General features: G+C 39.9%; 1 protein-coding gene across 2 annotated transcripts in view; it reads right to left on the reverse strand.

The window, feature by feature from the left end:
* Positions 1–8,270: 8,270 nt before the first annotated feature.
* Positions 8,271–22,510, reverse strand: part of CAMKK1 (calcium/calmodulin dependent protein kinase kinase 1) — a 159,443-nt gene continuing 145,203 nt past the window's right edge. For both annotated transcript variants that reach the window (XM_032786975.2, XM_032786977.2), the window contains exons 15-16: positions 21,158–21,261; positions 8,271–8,777 (exon numbers count right to left, since the gene is read on the reverse strand). In XM_032786975.2, the coding sequence (XP_032642866.1) occupies positions 8,705–8,777; positions 21,158–21,261 (177 nt within the window). In that variant the 3' untranslated portion in view covers positions 8,271–8,704. The remainder of the gene's footprint in view (positions 8,778–21,157; positions 21,262–22,510) is intronic.

Here is a 22,510-nt window from a genome sequence, read left to right on the forward strand (position 1 = left end):
CACAGCTCCCCAAGGGCAGGGAGCTGCCACAGGGCTGGGGGGGGAGGGGCGCAAGGTGGAAGTTTCGCCTAGGGCACGAAACTTCCTTGCACCGGCCCTGACACAGTGTAGAGGACTCTGGCCCGGATCCTGGGAATAACTTAAGCTCATGCTTAACTTTAAGTATGTGAGTAGCCCAACTGGTGTCAATATACAAAGTGCTCAGTACCTTGCAGGATGGAACCTTAGTTGAATTGGAGAAGTAACATTCTTTGCTGTATAAGTCTTGAAAAGCTCTTGCTAGCCATGACACTGAAGTTTAATTTGCAATCATGCAACAAATGATCTGTTACATACACAACTTGCTGCTCTACACAGGAGATGTGTTATACTGAGAAGACCTTTTCTTTTTTGCACATTTTCCACACAGCTGTTTGACTTGCTGATGATGGGAGAAAGAAGGTATGTTGGGGTGTGTGTGGTTTTATTTGGGGGGGGGGGAAGGGTAATGGTGGCTTTTATGAGAGATGGGTATTTGTGAACAATGTGAATACAACTTTGTTTGATCCTCCTGGACTAATCATGAGAAGAGACGACACATATATTCCTAGACTTTAAAGGATCTCATGTTGCAATTTATCACAAAACACAAGAAAACAAATTTCAAGTCATACTTTAGGTAGTCATTTGAAGCCCCTGTGAGGTTTGCTTTTTTAAGGACTACTGAATGTCTAATCTTAACTGTGAGCTGGCTGGACAAGTAATGAATAGTAAAATCTGTTATGGGGACTTGCTTTCTTTCTTTCAGTTGCACTACAGTTCATTTTGTCTCTAAGAAAGAACTATACCATGCCCTCTCTCCTCATTTTAAGACTGTTATATGGTGCATTCCCTGATCTATAGGAAGTTTGCTTCCCACCTACAGTACCAATCTGCCTAAGTAAGGAATGCTGTTGTAACAGCATCCTCTTTGTTTTGCAGAGATTTAAAGGTGGAGTGCACCTTTAAAAAGCATTTGTCAGAAAATTTTCTACTCAATTCCCAATACAATTTAGATCTCATTTTATTTATGCTGTAAGGCTCTAGGACTAAGATACATACAGGATTATTTATCCTTGCATTGTTAAATTCTTTTGTAGCACTGGATCCTGCAATGTGCTGAGTTATGTGAATTCCCTCTGAAATCAAACGGTATTGAGGGCACACCATACCTCCCAGGAGATCCATGTGGAACAGAAATATCTCTTACATCCAAATGATATTAAAACTCATAGTAGACCATGTATAGACTCCTTTATAAACTAATATATAAATTTAAATGGTCTCTTCCATAAATTATAGTGCACATTCACATATGCATGTAACGCCTATACAAAAGTGACACACTTCACTTATACAAAAAACACATATTTAGTTTCCATGAGCACTCAGCACCTTACAAGATTGTGCTCATAAACAGGCCAAGTTATCATCTGAATTTGATTTATTTGTCAAAAGAGTTTAACTTAGAATTGGAATCATGCAGTGAAACTGCATAGTAAGTTAGAAACTCTTCAAAAGAAAGACATCTATGTTGATTTCATGTAACTCTCATATTTTCATATAAAATCAATTTGTGTCACTTGAACTTACACACTACCTCCAGCTGCTATAGCAGCATTACAAAGACCAAAATCTGGGCTTTAAAGGGTACATTCTCTACAGCCCTCATGCTTACTTTGTTGAATGTAATCTATTTCACACGACAGCACATCTCTGAACTTAACTTAGCCTCTGTTCAGTTGGTGCAGCTAAAGGCCTAGAAACTCTTACTATAAGGGGATTCCCCCCCATCCCCAATTTCTTGAATTTACACTTGACTCACAGTCCATGCTTTCCTGAAATAAATATTACAATTAAGATTGCACCTGCCCATCAGAGGTAGATTTATTTATAATTTTACTGCTTTGACATCAAGATCCCTGGAACAGTGACATTCCTTTATTGAAATCCATTGCAACCAACATGGCACAGGTTTATCATACACAGTAACTAAAGAAAAATCCTCGCATTCTCTCTTTGTCCTTGTTTCTGGAAATGTAAGCAGTTCAAGAGGTCTCATCTCATGGCTAGCATGTTCAGTTATGCTGTCTCCAAAGAGGAGTTGACATAAGAGCTTATGCTTTGCTATAAACACCTGCTTGGAAGACAGATATAACAGCTACAACAAACAGAACAAAATGAGTTATTTTCAAAGCTCTCTTTTCAAGATTATCAGAGCTACTTGTTAGTCACTTAGGACCCTGATCTCACTCCCACTAAGCCAGTGGCAAAACTTCCATTGTCTTCAATTTGAGCAGTATAAGACTTGAATCAGAATGTTTCAAATTGTACCCAATTTGCCAATAAAATCAATCAAGCTATCATCTGATCTCCTCTTAAAACAACAAAAATGACCTCTAAGTTGCCTAACATCTTTGAAACTCAATGACTGCCCTGACATGCAACCCACTGGCAATTTTAAGTAAAGTAAAAAAACAACAGACGAGAGTCTTGTCAGAAGCTACTCAAACAAGACACAAAACTGTTGTCACCAAAGGAGTGAAAGCCAAAGAAAATCTGTCAACATGTTATTAATGTTAGCCACTTTTCAAATTATGCTTTATATGTTATATATTATGATAAATAATATTATACATGGTAAATAAACAGGTGGGTCTTACAGAGATCTTTGTGGCATCTGATTCATTATCGTTTTAACCTACAAAAGAGAGGATTTTTGTTTATTTCATATATCTCAAGGCACTGAAAAGAACCATAGAAAAATCTAAAGTCATGATTAATGCTGCATGTGCACTAAATTCTCCTGTAGACAACAATTATAGGAGCTGATATGACTCAAACTGGAAAGGCTATACTGTAAACATCTGTTTCTTTACTTTGCACTGTCAAAGTCTCCAGCAGTCTGAAAGACAACTGGCAAAATCTAACATGGCTGATTACTTGGTGTTTTTATAGACCTTTGCTGCTCAAAGGTGGAATCATGCAGATATGACACAATTACTAGCAAACACACATTATTCTTTATCACAGACAAATGGCCAGGAAACCACGGCACAACAGCAGCTAGAGTACACGTGCACACTGGGGTGAGATGGTGTTATAAATATTAAGAGTCACTGCACATGCTTCACTCAGACTCTACAATGTAATGATAAGCATCTGAAAACAATGGGAATTTGGGTTATTTTTTTAAGTGTCATGTTCATATTGAAATACTCCCACCCAAAATGATAAAGATCTCTAATATGGTTGCCCTTGCTAACTGACTTGACAAACTTTACCAAGTGTTATCTCTCAAGCTAAGAACTTAGATCTATTAATAATTTTTTTTTAAATGTAGAAATTTCTTTGAAGACTTCTTGAATTAGACATAACTTAATTACAACTTGGACTAAATTAAAAGAAGTGACAAGTGCTTTACAAAAAAAACTGTTAGAGGTGTTTTCTCACAGATGTGGACTTGAGTACACACATTTTGATGAATTCAAGCACCCTCTTCTGCAGGTAGGGTGACCAGAGAGCAAGTGTAAAAAATCGGGACAGGGTGGGAGGTAATAGGAGCCTATATAAGAAAAAGACCCCAAAATTAGTACTGTCCCTATAAAAGCAGGACATCTGGTCACCCTATCTGCAGGATACTCTTACAGCAGAAACAGTGCTGTCTAGTATATAAATGGTGGAGAATTTTGAATACAAAATGTAGGGACTGCACAAAGACATCAGCGACTGACTATTCCAGCCCTCCCCTTGCTCTGCAGATCATCCCAATGCCCGATATTTATGTAAAGAGAATGATTTTCATCCATTCTGGATAGGGCTGGATTGTCAAAGATGAAAGGCTAATTTAAAAAAAAAAATTTAATCTGCTCCTGTCCCATAGCAGAAAGGCACTATTGCTCCAAGCTACACTAACACTGCTGCAAACATGTGGTGCGTTTCACTCTTACAGGATGACACAAGTGGAATGTCGTTTCACAGCATTCCCTCTAGACATGCAGAGAAATTATTAGACTTTTTGATGCTAGCATAATTTCCCCTTTTTGAACTGTGTGCAGATTTTAAGATTGCTTTGTGTGATGGAATTAGGATGATTTCTTGTCATCTAAAGGAAAAGAAATCTTGGGCTGAAAGCCAGAGATGACAAAGTCTCTGAAGCAGAATTCATTTTTGTCTGGATTGGAAGAAACAGGTCTATTATGGTTTTTTTTATATCTTTTTTAAAGGAACATTGAACATTTTCTAAAAACAATTTTGGGGAGAATTTAAGAGATTAAAAGACTATAAAAGCAGCACAGTGTCCTATAGCTAAAGCAATAGTACATAAAGCCTATTCTTCTCAAAAATATTAAGATTTTGATTTGTTTTATTAATTGAGGCTGGGATTTTCAAAGCAGTCCTAAAGGAGTCAGGCTCCCAAATCCCACTGGAAATTGAGTGCATAACTCCCCTGGAGTCCTTTGAAAAATCTTCTCCATAAATTTCAAAATGGAGAGTTATTGAACTATAAATCCATTAGTTTAAGAAATAACCTAAATTCTCCTCCCCCAAATCAGCTAACACCACCATGAAGCTGAACTGGAAGATTTCCTTAGTGTAGATAGATGTCAGGTGCTATATTCAAAGTTTAACTTCCTTATCAAGTTTATTGACATAAACTAAGTATAAAATTGAATTCAGAGTGTCCACTAAGGTTTTTGGCATCCGTATAATTACATGGTTTAAAGTCACACTTCAGTTAAAACCTGTGCAACTTTGACTATAGACAAGGCTAGAGCCCAAATAAACTCAAGAGAATACCTCTGCTGAGAAATAATGCTCCATAATACTGTAATTGGTAAGTTCTTCTTTGCAGACTTCTTGTCTGAGCTGAAGAAAAGAGTAAATGAGTTTTCCATCAGCACCATTCCTTTTACAAAAAAAGAAATGTAACAATAACTCCAAGACTAGGCTGATTTAAGACACCTGCTTTTATGGTGACTACTCTGTAGCATAAATATAATAAATTACAATATTTTGTTATCCGTAGATAGAAGGTGCTATTGAAGCACGATGCAAACTTTGATTAAAATTCACACACCCCTGTGAAGTGGGGAGTATTATTATCCCCCTTTTCCAGATGGATAAACTGAGGCACGGAGAAGTTAAGTGACTTGCCCAACTTTACACTCTGAGTCATTGTCAGAATTCAGATGAGAACTCCCATTTCCTCACTCCTAGTCCTGTGCTCTACAACTAGACCATAGACATAAAGGCTACTGGTCTGCCTCTCTCTTGCTACACTTAATCTGCATTTCTCAAAACAACACTTCTGTGCGATAAAAAATAACTATAAACCTGACACTGACAGAACGATGCTAGCAGAGATGCCTGTTAACATATGGAATCATAAGAGAGAGAGGGATGTGGTGAAGAAAGTGGATGACATTCTATGGCCTTTGTTCTTTAGGAGGTCAGACTAGGCGATCAAAATTGCCCCTTCGGGCCTTAAAAATTAATGATTCTTTGAAAAATGAGACGTGGAGGAGAATAGAGGGAATATAAGCTATAAGATATAAACAAGGGGTTTGTAACATTTTATCTCATTCACACCCTAAAAAAGGCCAAAAAACCTACCTTCTCATCCTGACCAGCCTTAATTTACCACTTTTCTCTCTGAAACAATGTATACTCTAGCTGCCTTCCTCACAGAAAAACTGCAGAACTTGCACTTAAATGCATAATAACGGAAAATACTTCTGCCTTTTGACTTTCTTTGCCCTTTTCATTGACATAGATAAACAGTGACAAGTAACAGTCAGGATGGATTTCTCAAGAACAAATTGTGTCAAACCAACTTGAGAGCTTTCTTTGACAGGGTAACAAGCCTTCTGGATGATGAGGAAGCGGTAGATGTGGTATATCTTGACTTTAGTAAAGCTTTTGATACTGTCTCGCATAATCTTCTCATAAACAAACTAGGGAAATGCAACCTAGATGGAGCTACTATAAGGTGAGTACAAAACTGGTTGGAAAACCATTCCCACAGAGTAGTTATCAGTGGTCCACAGTCATGCTGGAAGGGCATAACAAGTGCGGTCCACAGGGATCAGTTCTGGGTCTGGTGCTGTTCAATATCTTCATCAATGATTTAGATAATGCTATAGAGAGTACACTTATAAAGTTTGCATATGATAGCAATCTGGAAGGGGTTGCACGTGCTTTGGAGGATAGGATTAAAATTCAAAAGGATCTGGAAAAAATGGAGAATGCTCTGAAGTAAACAGGATAAAATTCAATAAGGACAAATGCAAAGTACTGCACTTAGGCAGGAACAAACAGTTGCACACATACAAAATGGGAAATGGCTGTCTAGGAAGGAGTACTGCGGAAAGGGATGTGGGGGTCATAGTGGACCATACGCTAAATAGGAGTCAACAGTGTAACACTGTCGCAAAAAAAAGTGAACATAATTGCGGGATGTATTAGGAAGAGTCTTGTAAGCAAGACATGAGAAGTAATTCTTCCACTCTACTCTGTGCTGATTAGATCACAACAGGAGTATTGTGTCCAGTTCTGGGTGCCAAAGGTCCAAAGATCTGGACAAACTGGACAAAGGCCAGAGAAGAGCAACAAAATGATTAAAGGTCTAAAAAACATGACCTATGAGGGAAGATATAAAAAAATTGGGTTTGTTTAGTCTGGAGAAGAGAAGACTGAGAAGGGGACATGATAACAGTTTTCAAGTACATACAAGGTTGTTACAAGGAGAAGGGAGAAAAATTGTTGTTCTTAATCTCTGAGGATAGGACAAGAAGCAATGAGCTTAAATTGCAGTAAGGGAGATTTAGGTTGGACATTAGGAAAAACTTCCTGTCAGGGTGGTTAAGCACTGGAATAAATTGCCTAGGGAGGTTATGGAATCTCCATCATGGGAGATTTTTAAGAGCAGGTTAGATAAACACCTGTGAGGGATGGTCTAGATAATACTTGGTCCTGCCTTGAGTGCAGGGCATTGGACTAGATGACCTCTTGAGGTCCCTTCCAGGCCTATGATTCTATAGAGGTGTGCACACACCTTTGTACTTGCCTGACTAAACACAGCAACCCTAATGTAAATCTGAAGTAACTCCACTGAAGTGAATGAATTACTCCAAATTTATAGCTGTGCAACATGACATTCTCATCTCAGAACTCAACCTAGCAGCTATTCTCTCTCTCCTGTGGAACTGCAGCAGAACATAACCTAGGACATGACATAACTATCTTTGTAGTGGTTTCAGCTTCCATTGCTGCTGACTTGGGATTCCAAACAAATCTCTGACCTCCTAATTTGACAACACTGAAGATTCATGCACATTATTAAAACCATATTGGGGGTGTTACAACAGCATGTCACAGCAAAGAATCAAGTGCATAAAACTTAAAGTATTGAAATGCTACACGAGTTTAATTTAACTCAACTTTTGTCCTGTAGCTTTTCTGGGTCTCTTGCTTAACCTCTAAGAATCATATACTAACATACTCTCTTATAGGAAAATGTCCTATTTCAGGGCATTCACCAGTAAACAACAGTTAGGTAAAAAACTCAAGCTATAATCAAACACACGTACTCTCTCTCTCTTATGGGGTGGACTGGGAGGTGAGTGGGAAAGGAGAATCAGATTGCCTTAAGTGACAAATCAAATCCATTGTCTCATGCTTTCAGATCTTAAATACAAATTCCTGTCCACACATTAGCACACAAATGGAATCAAATCCCAGCCCTCTGGGAACAGTACACTCTATAAGCAAGTACACTTAAGGTGACCAGATGTCCCGATTTTATAGAGACAGTCCCAATATTTGGGGCTTTTTTTTTTTATATGGGCTCCTATTACCCCTCACCCTCTGTCCTGATTTTTCACATTGCTATGTGGTCACACTAAGCACATTCCATAAGCAAATGCTCTTGGTGCACTAAACCATCATATTCAGATGAATATCAGGACCTTTAACTATTCTGGGACACTCAAAAGCTCAATGCAGATGGATGGCAATACCGTATATTTCCAATATTGTACTAAAATGACTCTAATGTGTCCCTATATGTTAAAAGGAGCTATATAATGCAAAAATAAGAAAAAATGAAAAGCACAAAGAATTACACAGTGGAAGATCTCATCCTACTGTAACAGAAGTCAACAGGAATTATGCCATTGACTTCAGCAGAAGTAAGACTGTGCCCCAGCAAATTTAAGTACTTGAGTAATAACTAAAAGTTAACTTAAGACAGGAGACCTGGCTACTGCATATCTTTTTTCTTAGTACTTTGAATGCAGAATGCAAAAAGCTGGAGAACATCTTGATGGCAAGTGCCCTATTAGACAAAGTTTGGTTCTTTGAATTATAAATAAAAATACAGTAATTGGTCAAGATGCCAGACTATAATGACCACACAACATAGGCTGAAGCACAAATGGAGAATGAGGCACATTTCAAATACAGAGAAACATCTTACATGTTGAATGAAGCCAATGAGTAATACAACGTAGCATTCCATGAGTAAACCATTTCCAAAGAACTTGCACTATTAGTTGTTGCTGTTTCCTCTTTTCAATTTCAGTTTTTCAGGTTACAAACTTTGGTTCACGAGAGCAGAATGTGTGTGACACAACACAATGGTTACAATAGCAGTAAATAACCAATCCGGGACATGCACGTGGCTTCATGAAGTAGCCTCATCTTCACAGACGTCAGGGAGATCAGGGTCCTTTATTCCTTCTCTGCTCCCTTGCTTTCTACATGAATAAATGAAGGGAAGTAAAGAATTAGAAATAGGCATTTAGAAAAATAGAGCAGGTGTAGTTTTCTCCAATAGGCAAGCCAAACCAATTTCATCATCAATAACTATATGAAGGATGACATTCAAACAAAACTGTATTTCCTTAAAAAGTATACCATGTAAACAGTTAAACTGGGATAAAGAAAAATGCATCAACACCAGTGCACTGATCACTCAAGTATTATAAAACTTTGTATCATGAGGCTACGGCTCCTTAGTTTGTCAAAATACATTCTCAACTAACTCCCTTTTATTGCACTAGTACAAGAGATTTAATTCTCAGAAACAGACATACAGAAAGGCAGCAATGTTTATAAGTTTATTTGGTTTATATTTTTAAAATCTACTTGTTTAACTGATTTTATGGTTTGACATCTGCAACCCTTTTTCCAAAGCTCAACTGCAAACGGCAGCTGATTAAAATGCCAATTATATAATTTTTTCCCCAAAATTTCCCACTTTTTTCAGCTTTTCCAAGAAAAACCCAAACTATAAAATTAGTTTTTAAAATGTTTTTAAGAAAAAAAATAGGTTTTCAATAAAAAAATTGATTTTGAAATCCCAAACCTGAAAATATTTACTGAAAACTACACTAAGAACTGAACATTTTTACAAAAACTCAAAATTGTTCCTGATAATTCAAAAGTTTTAGCAAAAAGTTTTCAATTTCTGATAATTCATTGAAAAAGTCTAAGCAAAACTTGCTCAGTATTAGCCACTAAACCAAAATGAAGGTAACTTACTTATATTTGTCTTACTTCACAAAGTCTTCAGCCTTTTCAGAATGCTCCTAAATTTCAACTTCCTCTCTTGCAGATTCAAGAGACTGTTGGTTGTCTCAGTTGCAAAGCCAACTTGAGTGTTGCCCCTATTTGAGTCCCATCCACACACAAAAACCCTTTACTCAAGTGTGGTGGTGCTTTTAAGGCCTTGTCTACACTAAAAAAGGTTTGCTGGTATAAGTACACTGGTATAGCTATACTAACACATTGGCCTTGGCTACACTGGCGCTTTACAGCGCTGCAATTTTCTCGCTCAGGGGTGTGAAAAACACCCCGCTGAGCGCAGCAAGTTACAGCGCTGTAAAGCGCCAGTGTAAACAGTGCCCCAGTGCTGGGAGCACAGCTCCCAGCGCTGCGAGCTAATCCCCACGGGGAGGTGGAGTACGTGCAGCGCTGGGAGAGTGCGGCAGCGCTTTGGGGTTTCGATTGTAGCCAAGCCCACTGTTCTATTGGAGATGCACCTTATACTGGAAGAACAGTTGGCAAGCCTGCCAAGTGGCAAAGACTCCAGCTCAAGTTAGTGCAACTTGTTAAGTGCTAACACAATCACTTTGCTGCTAATACAATCACACTGTGTGACTCGAGTGCTATTTCACAATATGTCTGCTCTCACTCGAGCTAGGCTAACTTGAGAGGAAGTAACCAGAGTGTAGGTAACTTGAGTTTACTCTGCAGCGAAGACAGCCTAGGAGAGGTAGGAAGGCTAGTCAACTCTTAAAACTGGTTAGGTGAAATTTTTTGGACATCACATCTTACCATTTAGTTTGAAGCCATATCACAGCTCACACATAAGCATTCCTTTATTTTAAAGAGTGAAACAGAAAAAAGAATGGTTGCCATTAAGCATAATTCCATTCCTAAGTGCACCATCACAGCCCAGGTGATAAACCTGATCTTGAATATAGACAATTGACCATTTCCCAATGCACTTTCAGGCCTGACACCAACATGCTGAGTAACAGATCCATCTTCAGTGGCTGATCCGAGTTAATTCAGGGGCTGTCATCACCCTCTTTAAATGATTTATTACCGTGAACAGGAAAGGAGGTTTCATTATCAGATATAATGCAAGCAGGTCTGTGCAGTGGGATAACGGCAAGCATAACTCAGCAGCAGATGGTGTCTCACTGGTTATTTAGAGCCTGCTGTCATTTTGTACTGTTTGCTACTGTCTGCAATGTGATGAATCAGATTAAATGTTTCCCTGTAATGCTCAGTAGCTGATACACCTTGTTTTAGTATTAAAGGCAATGTGATCCAGAGGATGTGGAATGGGTGCAATACAGCATAAATTGACAAAACATTCAATACAATACTGAATATCAACTAAATTCATTTTTCTACAGACAGCTGGGGTGATCTTGCAGTAAGTAGTCTGCGGTCTGTGCTGCCACCACAGGAGACATGAGTACATGCTGAGAGGACTGAGGCTAAATGCTAGTCTCCATTAAATAGCTTTTCTTAAGGTGTTATTTTGTATTTGTGTTACTTTTGTTAATAGCAGGCTAATGAATCTTGCTCTGTGTGGTTATCCAACATGCTGCACTGTTGAGAGCATTGTTAACAGTGGTGATAACACATGGCACTCATCTAGCAATTTTTGTACATTAATGATGCAAGCTTCACAACATAACAGATAGTAAAATTAGGATAGAGAGGCAAAGAGACTACAATCAGTATCTGAATCATGGCTCCTAGTCCCATGTTCAGTCATAGCTCGCTCACTCTCTGTCCTGTTAACTGATAAGAATTCTTTCCTAATGCCATCTATGCCTTCACTATGGGCCAATATCCGTCCTCATTTATGCACTTGGAACTCCCACTGACTTCTGTGGGAATGAAGGCAGAATGTTAATGAGAATGAAGCAGTCAAGAGTTATGCCTGGGTATCTGAGTAGAGAATTTGGTCTTAAGTATTTAAAGAAAAATTGCTTCAGAACAATGGCAGCATCTCTCTTGTGAAGAGTTTGTTGCACCTCTGATTCCTGATGAATAGACCTCAATCACAGGTTTCATTTGCACCAGGCTGTGTTATTCATTCCAAAACCCAAGCATTGTCTACACTGGCAGTTTGTCTTAGTTCCAGCAATCTCTGGCCAGCCACTGAAGTTTCTATATCAGAGCAAAATAACTGTTGACAAAATAACCCTCAATTTGCACAGATTGAGATTACTTGAAGCCAGTGTACGCTTCAATGGAGCCAACTGGCCACAGATGGCTGGAATCAGGGTGAATTTCAATGTAGACAAGCCTCAGTCATGCCCTTACTGGGAGACCATGCATATGCTGCTGTTAGGACTAAACAGGAGGCTGTGGCTGAAACCAAGAATCATGGGGTAAGTGATGAACTTTTGTATTTTATTACATCTCTCTAGCCTTACTGGATGCTGATACAGGGGATTTCTCCTGAGCTTGATTTTCTGAGCATAGTCTTTTAAGTCATCATAAGTGCAAAACTTCCTTTGACTTCAGTGAACCTGTCTATGAATTCCTGAACTGTACTTCCAAGTGGAAAAGACTATTACACTAAAACTTTCTCTTTTTTCACAATTGAAAACAGTCCTATGTATCACAATCCAAATGTCAATAAAAGTGCTACATCAGCCTTTATTCTGCTCAGTTCCTTCCCAGTACTTTGAGAATTTTTTCAAAATCCTTCATTCTTACAGCAGGAGGTGTCCCTAGTTTGATTCATCTATTTATTTTAAAGTGATAAATGTGGTCCTAAGCAAACAATTGTCTCCATAATAATGGAGCTGCTCAAATGGAATATCAAGAGACATGATTAATTTCCAAGCATTCATCTGAAACCATCTCTGTCAAACTCCAGGCAGAATAACTATGCTTTGAGCTGGCTGTGCACAGTGGGATTTTGTATTGAGATGTCTTTTTTTTTAATCACCTCCAATAGTTTCCATTAACTACATTTTTGTTGTTGTTGTTGTTTTAAATTGGACAGCATACTTTGTGGACAGATCTGTGGAATCTGTTGCAAAATATGCATGCTGTCTGCTTAAGTCCTGATGGATATGAGGAATGCTGAAATGTAGACTAAGAGGTTTTGTCCATATCAGTCATAGAATATCAGGGTTGGAAGGGACCTCAGGAAGTATCTAGTCCAACCGCCTGCTCAAAGCAGGACCAATCCCCAACTCATCACAGCAGAGTCCAACTCATCCCCCCCAATGATCACAGCAGAGTCCCAGAAACTTGAAGAGTAGAGGTAATGGTAGAATTACCTGCTGCATATTTGGTTGTAGACACATTTATTAATCTTTCATAAGTTCTAAATACTAGAGATGGGCCTGAGCTACAAGTTCAGATCCAGATTCCCAAATTTTGTGGGTACTGGACCTAGGGTTTTGGACTGAGCCCCATCTCTGCTAAAACTCACCAAGGCTCCCTCTCCCATCCTTCCCAAAAGAAAAAAAAGAAGAGTGAGGAAACATGACCAAGAAAAACCCCAAGTAACTTGGAGAATGAATGTTAGCATCACACACACATAACTACTGTAACAAACCACATAACTACTGTAACAAAACTGCTCCTATATGAAGGATGGAATTTTATGTTCTCAATAACACAGAAAGCATGACAACTGAGGAGAGGACTTATAATTCTACTACACCCAGGGGAAACACAAACACACAGTTACCTTAAAGATGGATGCAAATATACAGATGAGCTTAAGAGGAACCTGTCCCTAAGGGCAAACAATGAGATAAAGGAAAAAAATGGTAAAGAAGATGCTGGCAAAAGGCAAATGAGCACGTGTTTCTGAATATTAAGGGAATGAAATTAAATAGAGGATGGGGTATTAGTCAGCAATGTTTACTCAGGCTAAAGACCAAATAAAAAACATGACAGTTAATGCTGTCATCCATAGTGCTGTGCATACTGGAGTAATCACCTGTGCTAACAGTAACTGATCCTGCAGCATGCCAATTGCTTCCAGCAAGGTGTTCAGTGCCATCAACACCTACTCAGTGAGAGTTGAGGGTGTTCAGCAGCATATGAGTCTGTGTCCTTAGCATGTAGAGGTGTTATGAACATGTAGTGTTATTAATTGCCAAAGGACATAAGTTGAGCGGGAGTTAGGCACATAAACCATTGAGCAGATGATGGGTGCTTCTGCATGTGATGCTCCTAGATTAACAAGATGTTGTGAAATTCTGTGCCCAAGTTATTCTATAAACCATTAGTTAGACTATAATACTGCTTACCCTTGCCACAATATGAGCCATTGCTTTCAATAAAAGCACACATCCTTCCTTTGCAATGAAAAATATATTAGTGTGAAATTTACTTGGACAGGATTTGCCACTGACAACATGTACACATTTGGGCTCAGGCTGGTGCCTGGGCTCCAAGACCTTCCCCATCATTCTCAGAGCCCAGACTCCAGCCTGAGCCCAAACATCTACACTGCTGTTTTTAGCCCCAAGTCAATTGACCCAGATCCTGAGACTTACTGCAGGGGTGTTTTTTTGCTGTGTAGATGTACCCCTTAAACACATATTTTGTGAAATTAAGGGTTAAGGTAAACTTGTCATCCTTTCTGCAGCCCGTCTCCTGCCAATACCATCAACAATGAAGCCTTTAACCTGGCTACAAGTGTCAACAGGATATGTTTTAAAAGTGAATGTAATTTTGGGAACAGGTGCTGGACTGATAGCCCTGGGGGCTGGCATCCTCTCTCAGCACAATAGGCACAGCACTGGCAAGGAAAGTCTTGCACGTGCTGCCCCACCAATGTGCCTCAATTGAGTTTTGAGGAGAGTCATAGGCAGCGGGTATTGTAGGCAAGGGAGGTTTTGCCTCCCCAAACAGCCTACTGTGGCCCCACCCACAGGCCAACATGCCTCCTGCAGCAACTCGGGGCCGCTGGTGCTGGGCTGTGCTGCACTGCCTGCCCAGTGCTGGCCACCCAAGCACCGGGACTGGGGGCTGCCCGGAGCCCTGGGGCTGTGGGTGCAGTGACTGCGCCACACGGAGCGCTACGGCTGGGGGGCACAGCAATCGTGCTGCCTGGAGCCCTGGGACTGGGGGCACGGAGACCGTCCTGCCTGGCCACCCACAGCACTGGGACTGGGTGTGCTGTGGCCGCGCCACCCACGGGCTGGGGGTGCTCAGGCTGCAGTGCACCGGGGTTGGGGCCTCACCCGTCCCCCCATCTGTCCGGCGCTGGGGGGCTACGGTGGGGGTAGTTTGGGCATGCAGGATCTAAAAAACTAAAGGGTCAGATTCAGTGCAGATCTCCTGAGAGACGCTGCACAGACAGAACAGCCCAGAGGGGAGTTACAAATGGCTTTACACTACCTTTGAGCTGCTCAGATTCCAGGAAGCTGCTGCTGTAACCAAAATGACCCTCCCTCTCCCCCCAGCATAAGTCAGAACAGCCTTCAGGGCTACTCTATCTTATGGCAGCCTTTTCTCTGCTGCCTATGTACTGGAGCAGCATGTAGGGAGGGACCAAAGTGAGAGCCAGGAGATCAGCCTCACAGTTTTTTGTGACCTGTAGCAGCAGTTAAACACAGAAGCTATATAAATAGTGTTGCTAAAAACAGCCGTCTTCATTTTAGCTCCATTCACTTGTAATATATTGCCAAATACCTAAGCCTAGGTGCCTTTTAAACATTTCTAGACATCTAAGTAAAGAAATAAATAACAAACAGGAAAGGATTTTTCAAAATTTTACAAGTGGAGAATTTAAGCCCTTCCCATGAATTTAAAAACTATTTTTAAACAGGGCCATTTAAGGACCAAAATCTTTAACAGCTATGAAAGGCCTCCTGCTATTGCAAAGAACTTTGATCTGCATCTTCTTCCCTAAGCATTTCCCAGAATAGAGCTTGGCATATTGTGAGCAGGTAGTAGAAGGACTGTGAAGAAATTAATTAAGTCAGGCAGCTTCCAACCTAAGAAACCCAATAAGTAGGCTGTTAAATTGGCATCTTTCTCTCTTTTTCTAAAGGGCAGATCCCTTTTCAGAAATGTTAATTAGGCACCAGATATTGAAAAGCTAACTCAGCTGTCAAAAGGCTTATTGCAGGAAGATTCTTGACATTGGCGCAGATGCAAGTTGACTTCAGCAGCACCCAGTGCATATGGCTTAGAAAACCCCCAACTATTTTACAAGCAGCCTAATTACACAAATTGAACGTGAAATTGAGAAAGTTTTCTAATTGCTTTTCTTTTTTCCTATATAGGAAGATGAAAGTAATTTTCCTTCCTATAATTGGAACTAAATGCAACATTACAATCACTGATTTACCACATTTCAAAGACAGTACAGTCAGGTATGTGGAAAAACAGTGTTGTTGGGATTTTTAAAAAATTTGTTTGCTTCATTAACATGAGACATACCTTTAATATAATAAAGGTGACACAGGTTACACCTCAGTTTCCAGTGTCTTTTCAGCACACAGAGGCTCACTATTAGATCGTGCAAAGTGCTCTCAATTCCCATTGAGGAACATGAGCCAAATCCTGAAGTCTGCAATGTCGCTTTCATGGGAGTTTTGTTTGAGTGAGGACAGCAGAATTGAGTCCAGTGGGTACTGGTGTGCTCAGCAATACCTGGAGCTCCTAGGAACTGATGTGGGTAATTCAGCAGGAGGTATTGTTCCCTCTCAGTCACCACTGGACACACCCATAGTTGTAGGGGGAACTTTGACCCTGAGGATACTGCCTGCTCTATGAGATGTAAAGCCAAAATTCTGAACACCTGCATCTTTTACAATCCTATCACACTTTTCACAAGACTAGAAGATCAAGGGTGGGTCCTGTCAAAAGGATTTGTACTTTCAGCAAAGTTACTAACTGTGTTTCTGCAAACTAATTGGATTTGAACAGTTAAAATTCTTAAAATGAGAGCTATCCCCATATAACTAAGATGAATTTTACATAGGACTGAGTACAAATTACTTTAGATACATTAGAGGAAAGTGTCATGTTTTGTTTTTCTTATAAACCAAATGCTCAGATAGATATTGGCTCAGATGAGACATACAGAGCAGCTCACAGGCCATCTAGATAACAGAGCTGCATCATTGCCGATACTGTATGTACTGAAGACAGGTGGCAGATAGTGGCGGGCATATAACACATCAGCCACCCTATAGTATAACCTTCCCTCAGTCTAGTCCTTACTGTTCTGTATTATGTGTACTTGCTTTAAAGACTAAATGGACCAAATATTGAGCTGGTGTCAATGGCATAGGTGCATTAAAATTAATGGAACTACTCTGATTTATACCAGCTGAGAATCTATTCCACCATTCTGAAGTCACATACTGTCCCTGAACGTGAACTTCCGAAGCAGCATACACAATATTGCCTTTGGACTAATCCTGCAAGATGCTGAGCACTCTGGCCTTGCCCCAGCAAAGGATTAGAGCATACTGAGTATGACTATGACCTCAAATCAAATATATGACTTCAATGGGACTACTCATGTGCTTAAAGTTGTGCTTTGTGGGATCAGGGCCAGACTTTGCAATATCAAGCCCTTGTACTGTAACAATATCATTTAACATTGTTAGCTCCTAGAAGTTTGTTATCCTTTACACTTGTTCTAGATTTATTTCAATTAACTTGACATCCTTCATAACATGTACTTTGGAGATGATTTTATACAGAACAATCCATTGTAAATGGATGGCATGAAGCCTGGGTTTAATATCTAGCACAATTTCTCTTTGCAAATGTACTCAGTGTAATCAGGACATAATTCACCTAGTACAATGAACACTCCCACTTCATAGAAATAAAATAGCTTTGCCTCTTGTTTTCTGTATTTTCTTAAATGCAATGAAGCAAAACACAGGGAAAGATAAGAAGCTTACATCTCTTTCATTCAAGTGCACTAATCTAACTTTTACAATGTATAAAAAGAAAAATCCATATTATTGTAAATTATCTGTTTACAATGTTAAATACATCCTTGTATGTAAGAAATACTGTCTGAAGTATCAATGTCTCTTGATTTAATTAGAAACATTCCTAGTTGGTCCATAAGGTCCATTTTTGCAAGTCTTAGTTTAGGGTAATCAAACATTACTGGAAGGTGCCAGATATGCTGATTGCATGATAGCACATAAGCTGATTGGGTACAATTAAGTAAGAGGACAGCACAGTTGAGCATTTGCACACACAAAGGTTATAATAGATAGGATAAAGCTTTTTTTTAAAGAAGAGATATAAACTTCCCTGCTTTGGAGCAACCACAAATTGGCTTTGATTCAATCAGTGAACTGGCTCATTATTGTAAATCAAGTGCCTTGAGCAAGCCAACACAATAGTGGATAAATGAGAACTAGCTGACATAATTTATTTAAAAAAGCCTTTGACACAGTGCCACACAAGAGGCTATTAAGGAAACTAAGTCCAGACATGGTGGTTGAAAATGATTAGAAGCGTGGAAAAGCTTCCATACAAGAAGAGACTGAAAAGACTAGAATTGTTCAATTTAGAGAGGAGATAAATAAAAGGGACACAATAGAGGTATACAACCTGTCACTGAAGCTTAATAAGATTAAAAAAAATCAGACAGATTGGATAAAGATTTTTTTAGAAGGGATATAAACTCTCATGCTTCAGGGCATAAGAGGTCAGGAAGAAACATCTCCTACTGGTAGTTTATTCTATCATTGCCTACTGACGGGTTTCTTATGCTACCTTCCTCTTAAACATTTGGCACTGATTACTGTCAGACATAGACTAAATGGACCACTGGTCTAATCTAGTATGGCTGTTTCTATGTATCTTAGTAATATCTATGAGAACAAGAGAAAATCCTAATATACCAGTTAGGATAAGATTTGAAGAAAAAAAAGAAGCACCCATTGCTTCCCCCGAGTTAAATACTCTGGAGGGTGACAGCTATTTGGTATTTTTCTTTAGACTCAGTAATGTCTCAACATCATAGAGTGAAAAGGAACTATGTGTGGACATGGGTGACAGTAGCAGTGTCATAGCGTAACAGGAATGGAAGGTGATGGTCTGAGAGTTATATAAAGTGAAGATTAGCTCTTCCCGCTAAGCTGATGAAGTATCCACATTTGAAATGCTCTTCTGACATGTCCTTGAGACTGTATTTCATGCTCACAATCACATCGTATAGAGCAGTCTCTTGGATGACATCTCACTTGCCAGCCTAGATTGAAACTGTCAGTTTGTAGACTGAAAATCAATGAGCTTCAGGAAACCGGCAGCAAAAATCAGAGAGCATGGTACATCTCTGCACTCACTACAGGCCAAATCTCAATGGGATTTGAGCATGCTCAGAACCCTAAAAGGAAACACTCAGCACCTCGCAGAATTGGGTCCCTGGGAAAAAGATATGATGAACTTGTTCTAGGTAAGGTCATAAAGCTAGAAGTGTTTCTGTTGTTATCCAGGTTCAATTCAACATGACTGCAGTAACTCGTTCCTTTCTGGATTAGGAGTGCTGTTCATTATCCACAGTTGGTTAATCATGAAGTAGATTTACCGCAGGCTTTTGGTTCTGAAAAAAGTTAAGGCAATAAAATATAAAGAGCAAAAGTGCTTCTTTATGGTAATCAAGGTCCTTTAACTCTCCTACCTCTGAAAGAGTCTCCCATAGTAGATGGGAGAAGGGAGGCAGATACAAAGGAGAAAAGTATCTAACTGGATGTAGTCATTGTCTCTCTCTGTTGTAAGGATCTGGGCAGATAGCTAGAGCTATAGGACATTCAGCTAGATGGCACCAGACATCTAACTAGTACAGTGTATGGCAGGCCCTGTGTTACCATCTGTTGTGCAAAATCTAATTAAGGAAGCGTATGGGAGTTGGAACTTGGCCTGTGTGTCTCATACAGGGAACTGTGAGTTAAAATTAGGCTAAGGCCCTGGCTAATATCCCTGACCCAAGTAGCAAACAAAAATCCTTAGAGTTAAATGCCTTTTCCTCAAGATCAGTTCTTCCCAGCTTTATGGGAAGTTCTAATGAGGATTAGTCTTTAATCGCACAACATTGTCTGAACACTCTGAGGGTATGTCTTCACTACCAATGTTAAAAGTGTTGATATGTAGTTGCGACACCAGTGCTGGGAGACAGCTCTCCCAGCACTGTAAAAAAACCCACCCCCCCTGAGGGGAGTAACGGGTGCACTGTCTGCACTGCCACTTTACAGCGCTGAAACTTGCATCTCTCAGGGAGGTTGTTTTTTTACACCCCTGAGTGAGAAAGTTTCAGGGCTGTAAAGTGGCAGTGTAGACAAGGCCTAACTGATCTAGGCTCCACTACGTGCTGGGAATTTGCACATTACCTGGATCCTGCTCCAACTGAAGTCAGTGGCAAAATTACTTCTGACTTCATTAGTACAGGATTGGGCTCTAAAGTCCCCTCATCTTTAATGAGAGCAACTCGCTGAAATCCCTACACACTGGTGAGAGAAAAGACTACTTTTGCATTTCCAAAGATGTAGTTAAGTAGTTTCGTTAATATATATAAAAAGTTATCAGCATCTCTGGGAATCTGCTAAGAGTGGTGTTTGTTTAGCAGAGAAGATGTTGAGTTTTGGGCATGATGTATATATGCAGCGGCGGCTCCAGGCACCAGAGCTCCAAGCGTGTGCCTTCGGCAGCTTGCCTGCAGGAGGTCCGCCGGTCCTGCAGATTCGGCGGCAATTCGGTGGCAGGTACGCCAAAGCCGTGGGACTGGTGGACCTCTCGCAGGCCAGCTGCTGAATTTGCCGAACTGGGGACCTCCTGCAGGCAAGCTGCCAAAGGCAGCCTGCCTGCCATGCTTGGGGAGGCAAAAAAAGCTAGAGACGCCCCTGTATATATGCTATGTACTGTAACTTGGTTTATTACGTATGATGCATTTTGTTGGTTCCCACAATACTAATAACGTAATGTCAAAGGTGTCCCTCACTGGCTTCTAGTCCACGATGTGCATGTTTGTCAGTTTGCACAGACTACATGGGTCACTAATTTCCAGAGCAGAGCTGAAATACATCAGCAAGCTTCTAGCTGCACAGGTTTTTTATTTTTTAATGTCTAGATGACTCAACTGGCCTCTTTCTCCAAACCTCCTACTTCTGTTGTTTATGGACAGCAGAGCAGAGGTTACTTATGTATGAATTAAATAACCTAGCTGCATTTCATAAAAGGATACTTTACAAGCTTGATGTTTGAATACTGTTTAAACTACACACAGTATATAATAAACAAACTGGCTAAAAAGATAGATTCTGAGCTGCTCTAAATGGGTGCAACTTCTCTGAAGTCCACGGAGCTGCATTCATTTACATCAGCTCAGGATGTGGCCCTAAATATGGAAGTAGCTGCATCCTTACAAATAAATGTTTACTTTGTTCTAATGTGGATGTTTCACTATACTTCAACCCCAAATGATACTTGAGGTCTTTATTAAGTAACTCCACTGACTGATTTCCACATGAATTTTGCCTTTAACTTCTAAGGAAATTATTTGAAAACAGTTTCCATTATTCCTCCCACACTACTTTGTTCACTGAAGCGGACATATACAGCTCAGGCTGAGCACTAGAAGGGGAGATATACATACATTAATAGGTTTCCTGGAGCAGACATGGACCTCTCTTCCCTTCTGGCCTGAACCTCAAATGGGTTTCCAAATGAGCGTTTCCTTAGCATGGCCTTCACTAAAATCTTTGAAAAAGGAAAAACAGATCAGAGAAGATAGGTGGCACAGAGTTTTCATCATCTTTATAATGCAGCTCTAAGCACTAGATCAGAGGAATGTAATGATTACTTCGTTAATAATTTAATAAAATTGTAATACCATTTCACAGTTAAAAACTGAACTAGAGGGATATGTATAATAGCCCTTAGGTTTCTGTTTGGTACAAATGCTGACCCACTGCCTACTGAAGTTGCAAAGGATTGCTGGAAATAGTTACATGAACACTGTCAACACCTATTGACTAGAGGGAAGGGAACAGGCTGGTTGCCTGAGCACAGGACTGGGAGCCAAGAGCTCTTCAGACGTAGTTCCAGCTCTGACAATGACTCCCTCTCTGACTTGGGAAGCCACTTTAAACCTCTATGGCCAGACCTTCACCTGGCATAAATGAATTAGCTTCATTTACTTCAATGTAACTATGTTGATTTACACCAGCTGAGGATCTGGCCACTTTATATACCTTTTCCCATCTGTAAAATGGAAATAAAAATGTTCTCTTATCTACCTCATATGGAAGTTATGAGAGTCATTAGAAGTTAGAATGTGGTTTTATCACTAGTCCCAAATAAGGAGAGGTAAATAGCCACACCACCTCAGTGGCAGGGTGAAAGTACTGTCACAATCATCCCTCCCTAGAGGGATTAGCCACTAAATTTAGATTCAGATTCAAGTTCAGATTTTGTACGCCCCCAATCTTTAACTCCATTCAGGTATATGGTATTTAAGTTTGGGGCCATCTCTGTTACTAACAGACCTTATTATTTCTATTTCTAGGTATCAGGATTCCCTGAAGAATATCAGATACCATCACTATAAGCACAGTATAAGACCTTAGATATTGTGGAGATGCAGGAGGATAAACAGAGTATCTAAGTTTCCAGGGCTGTCAAATAGGCTGGCATTTTGACTTTCACTATTTAACAAATATTTTAGGAAAAGAGAAACCCTCTGCCTTTGGGGAAAAATCCACGAGCCACCTTAGAACAAGTTTTACAGTTCAATCTTATCTAAGAAACACAGGGTCGCTGGCTCACAGTGATGAGGTAGGCTCACAAATTCTGCAATATTTCAGTGATTGCATTCTAAAATCAGTAGAGAAACATGGGGCCACATTCTCAGCGGATGTAAATTGATGTAGCTCCATTGAAGCCAACCAATGGAGCTACACTGATTTACACCAGCTGCAGCTCTGGTCTATGGATTTTTTCCCAAATT

Source organism: Chelonoidis abingdonii, chromosome 20, assembly GCF_003597395.2.
Source record: "Chelonoidis abingdonii isolate Lonesome George chromosome 20, CheloAbing_2.0, whole genome shotgun sequence".
Lineage (NCBI taxonomy): Eukaryota > Metazoa > Chordata > Testudines > Testudinidae > Chelonoidis > Chelonoidis abingdonii.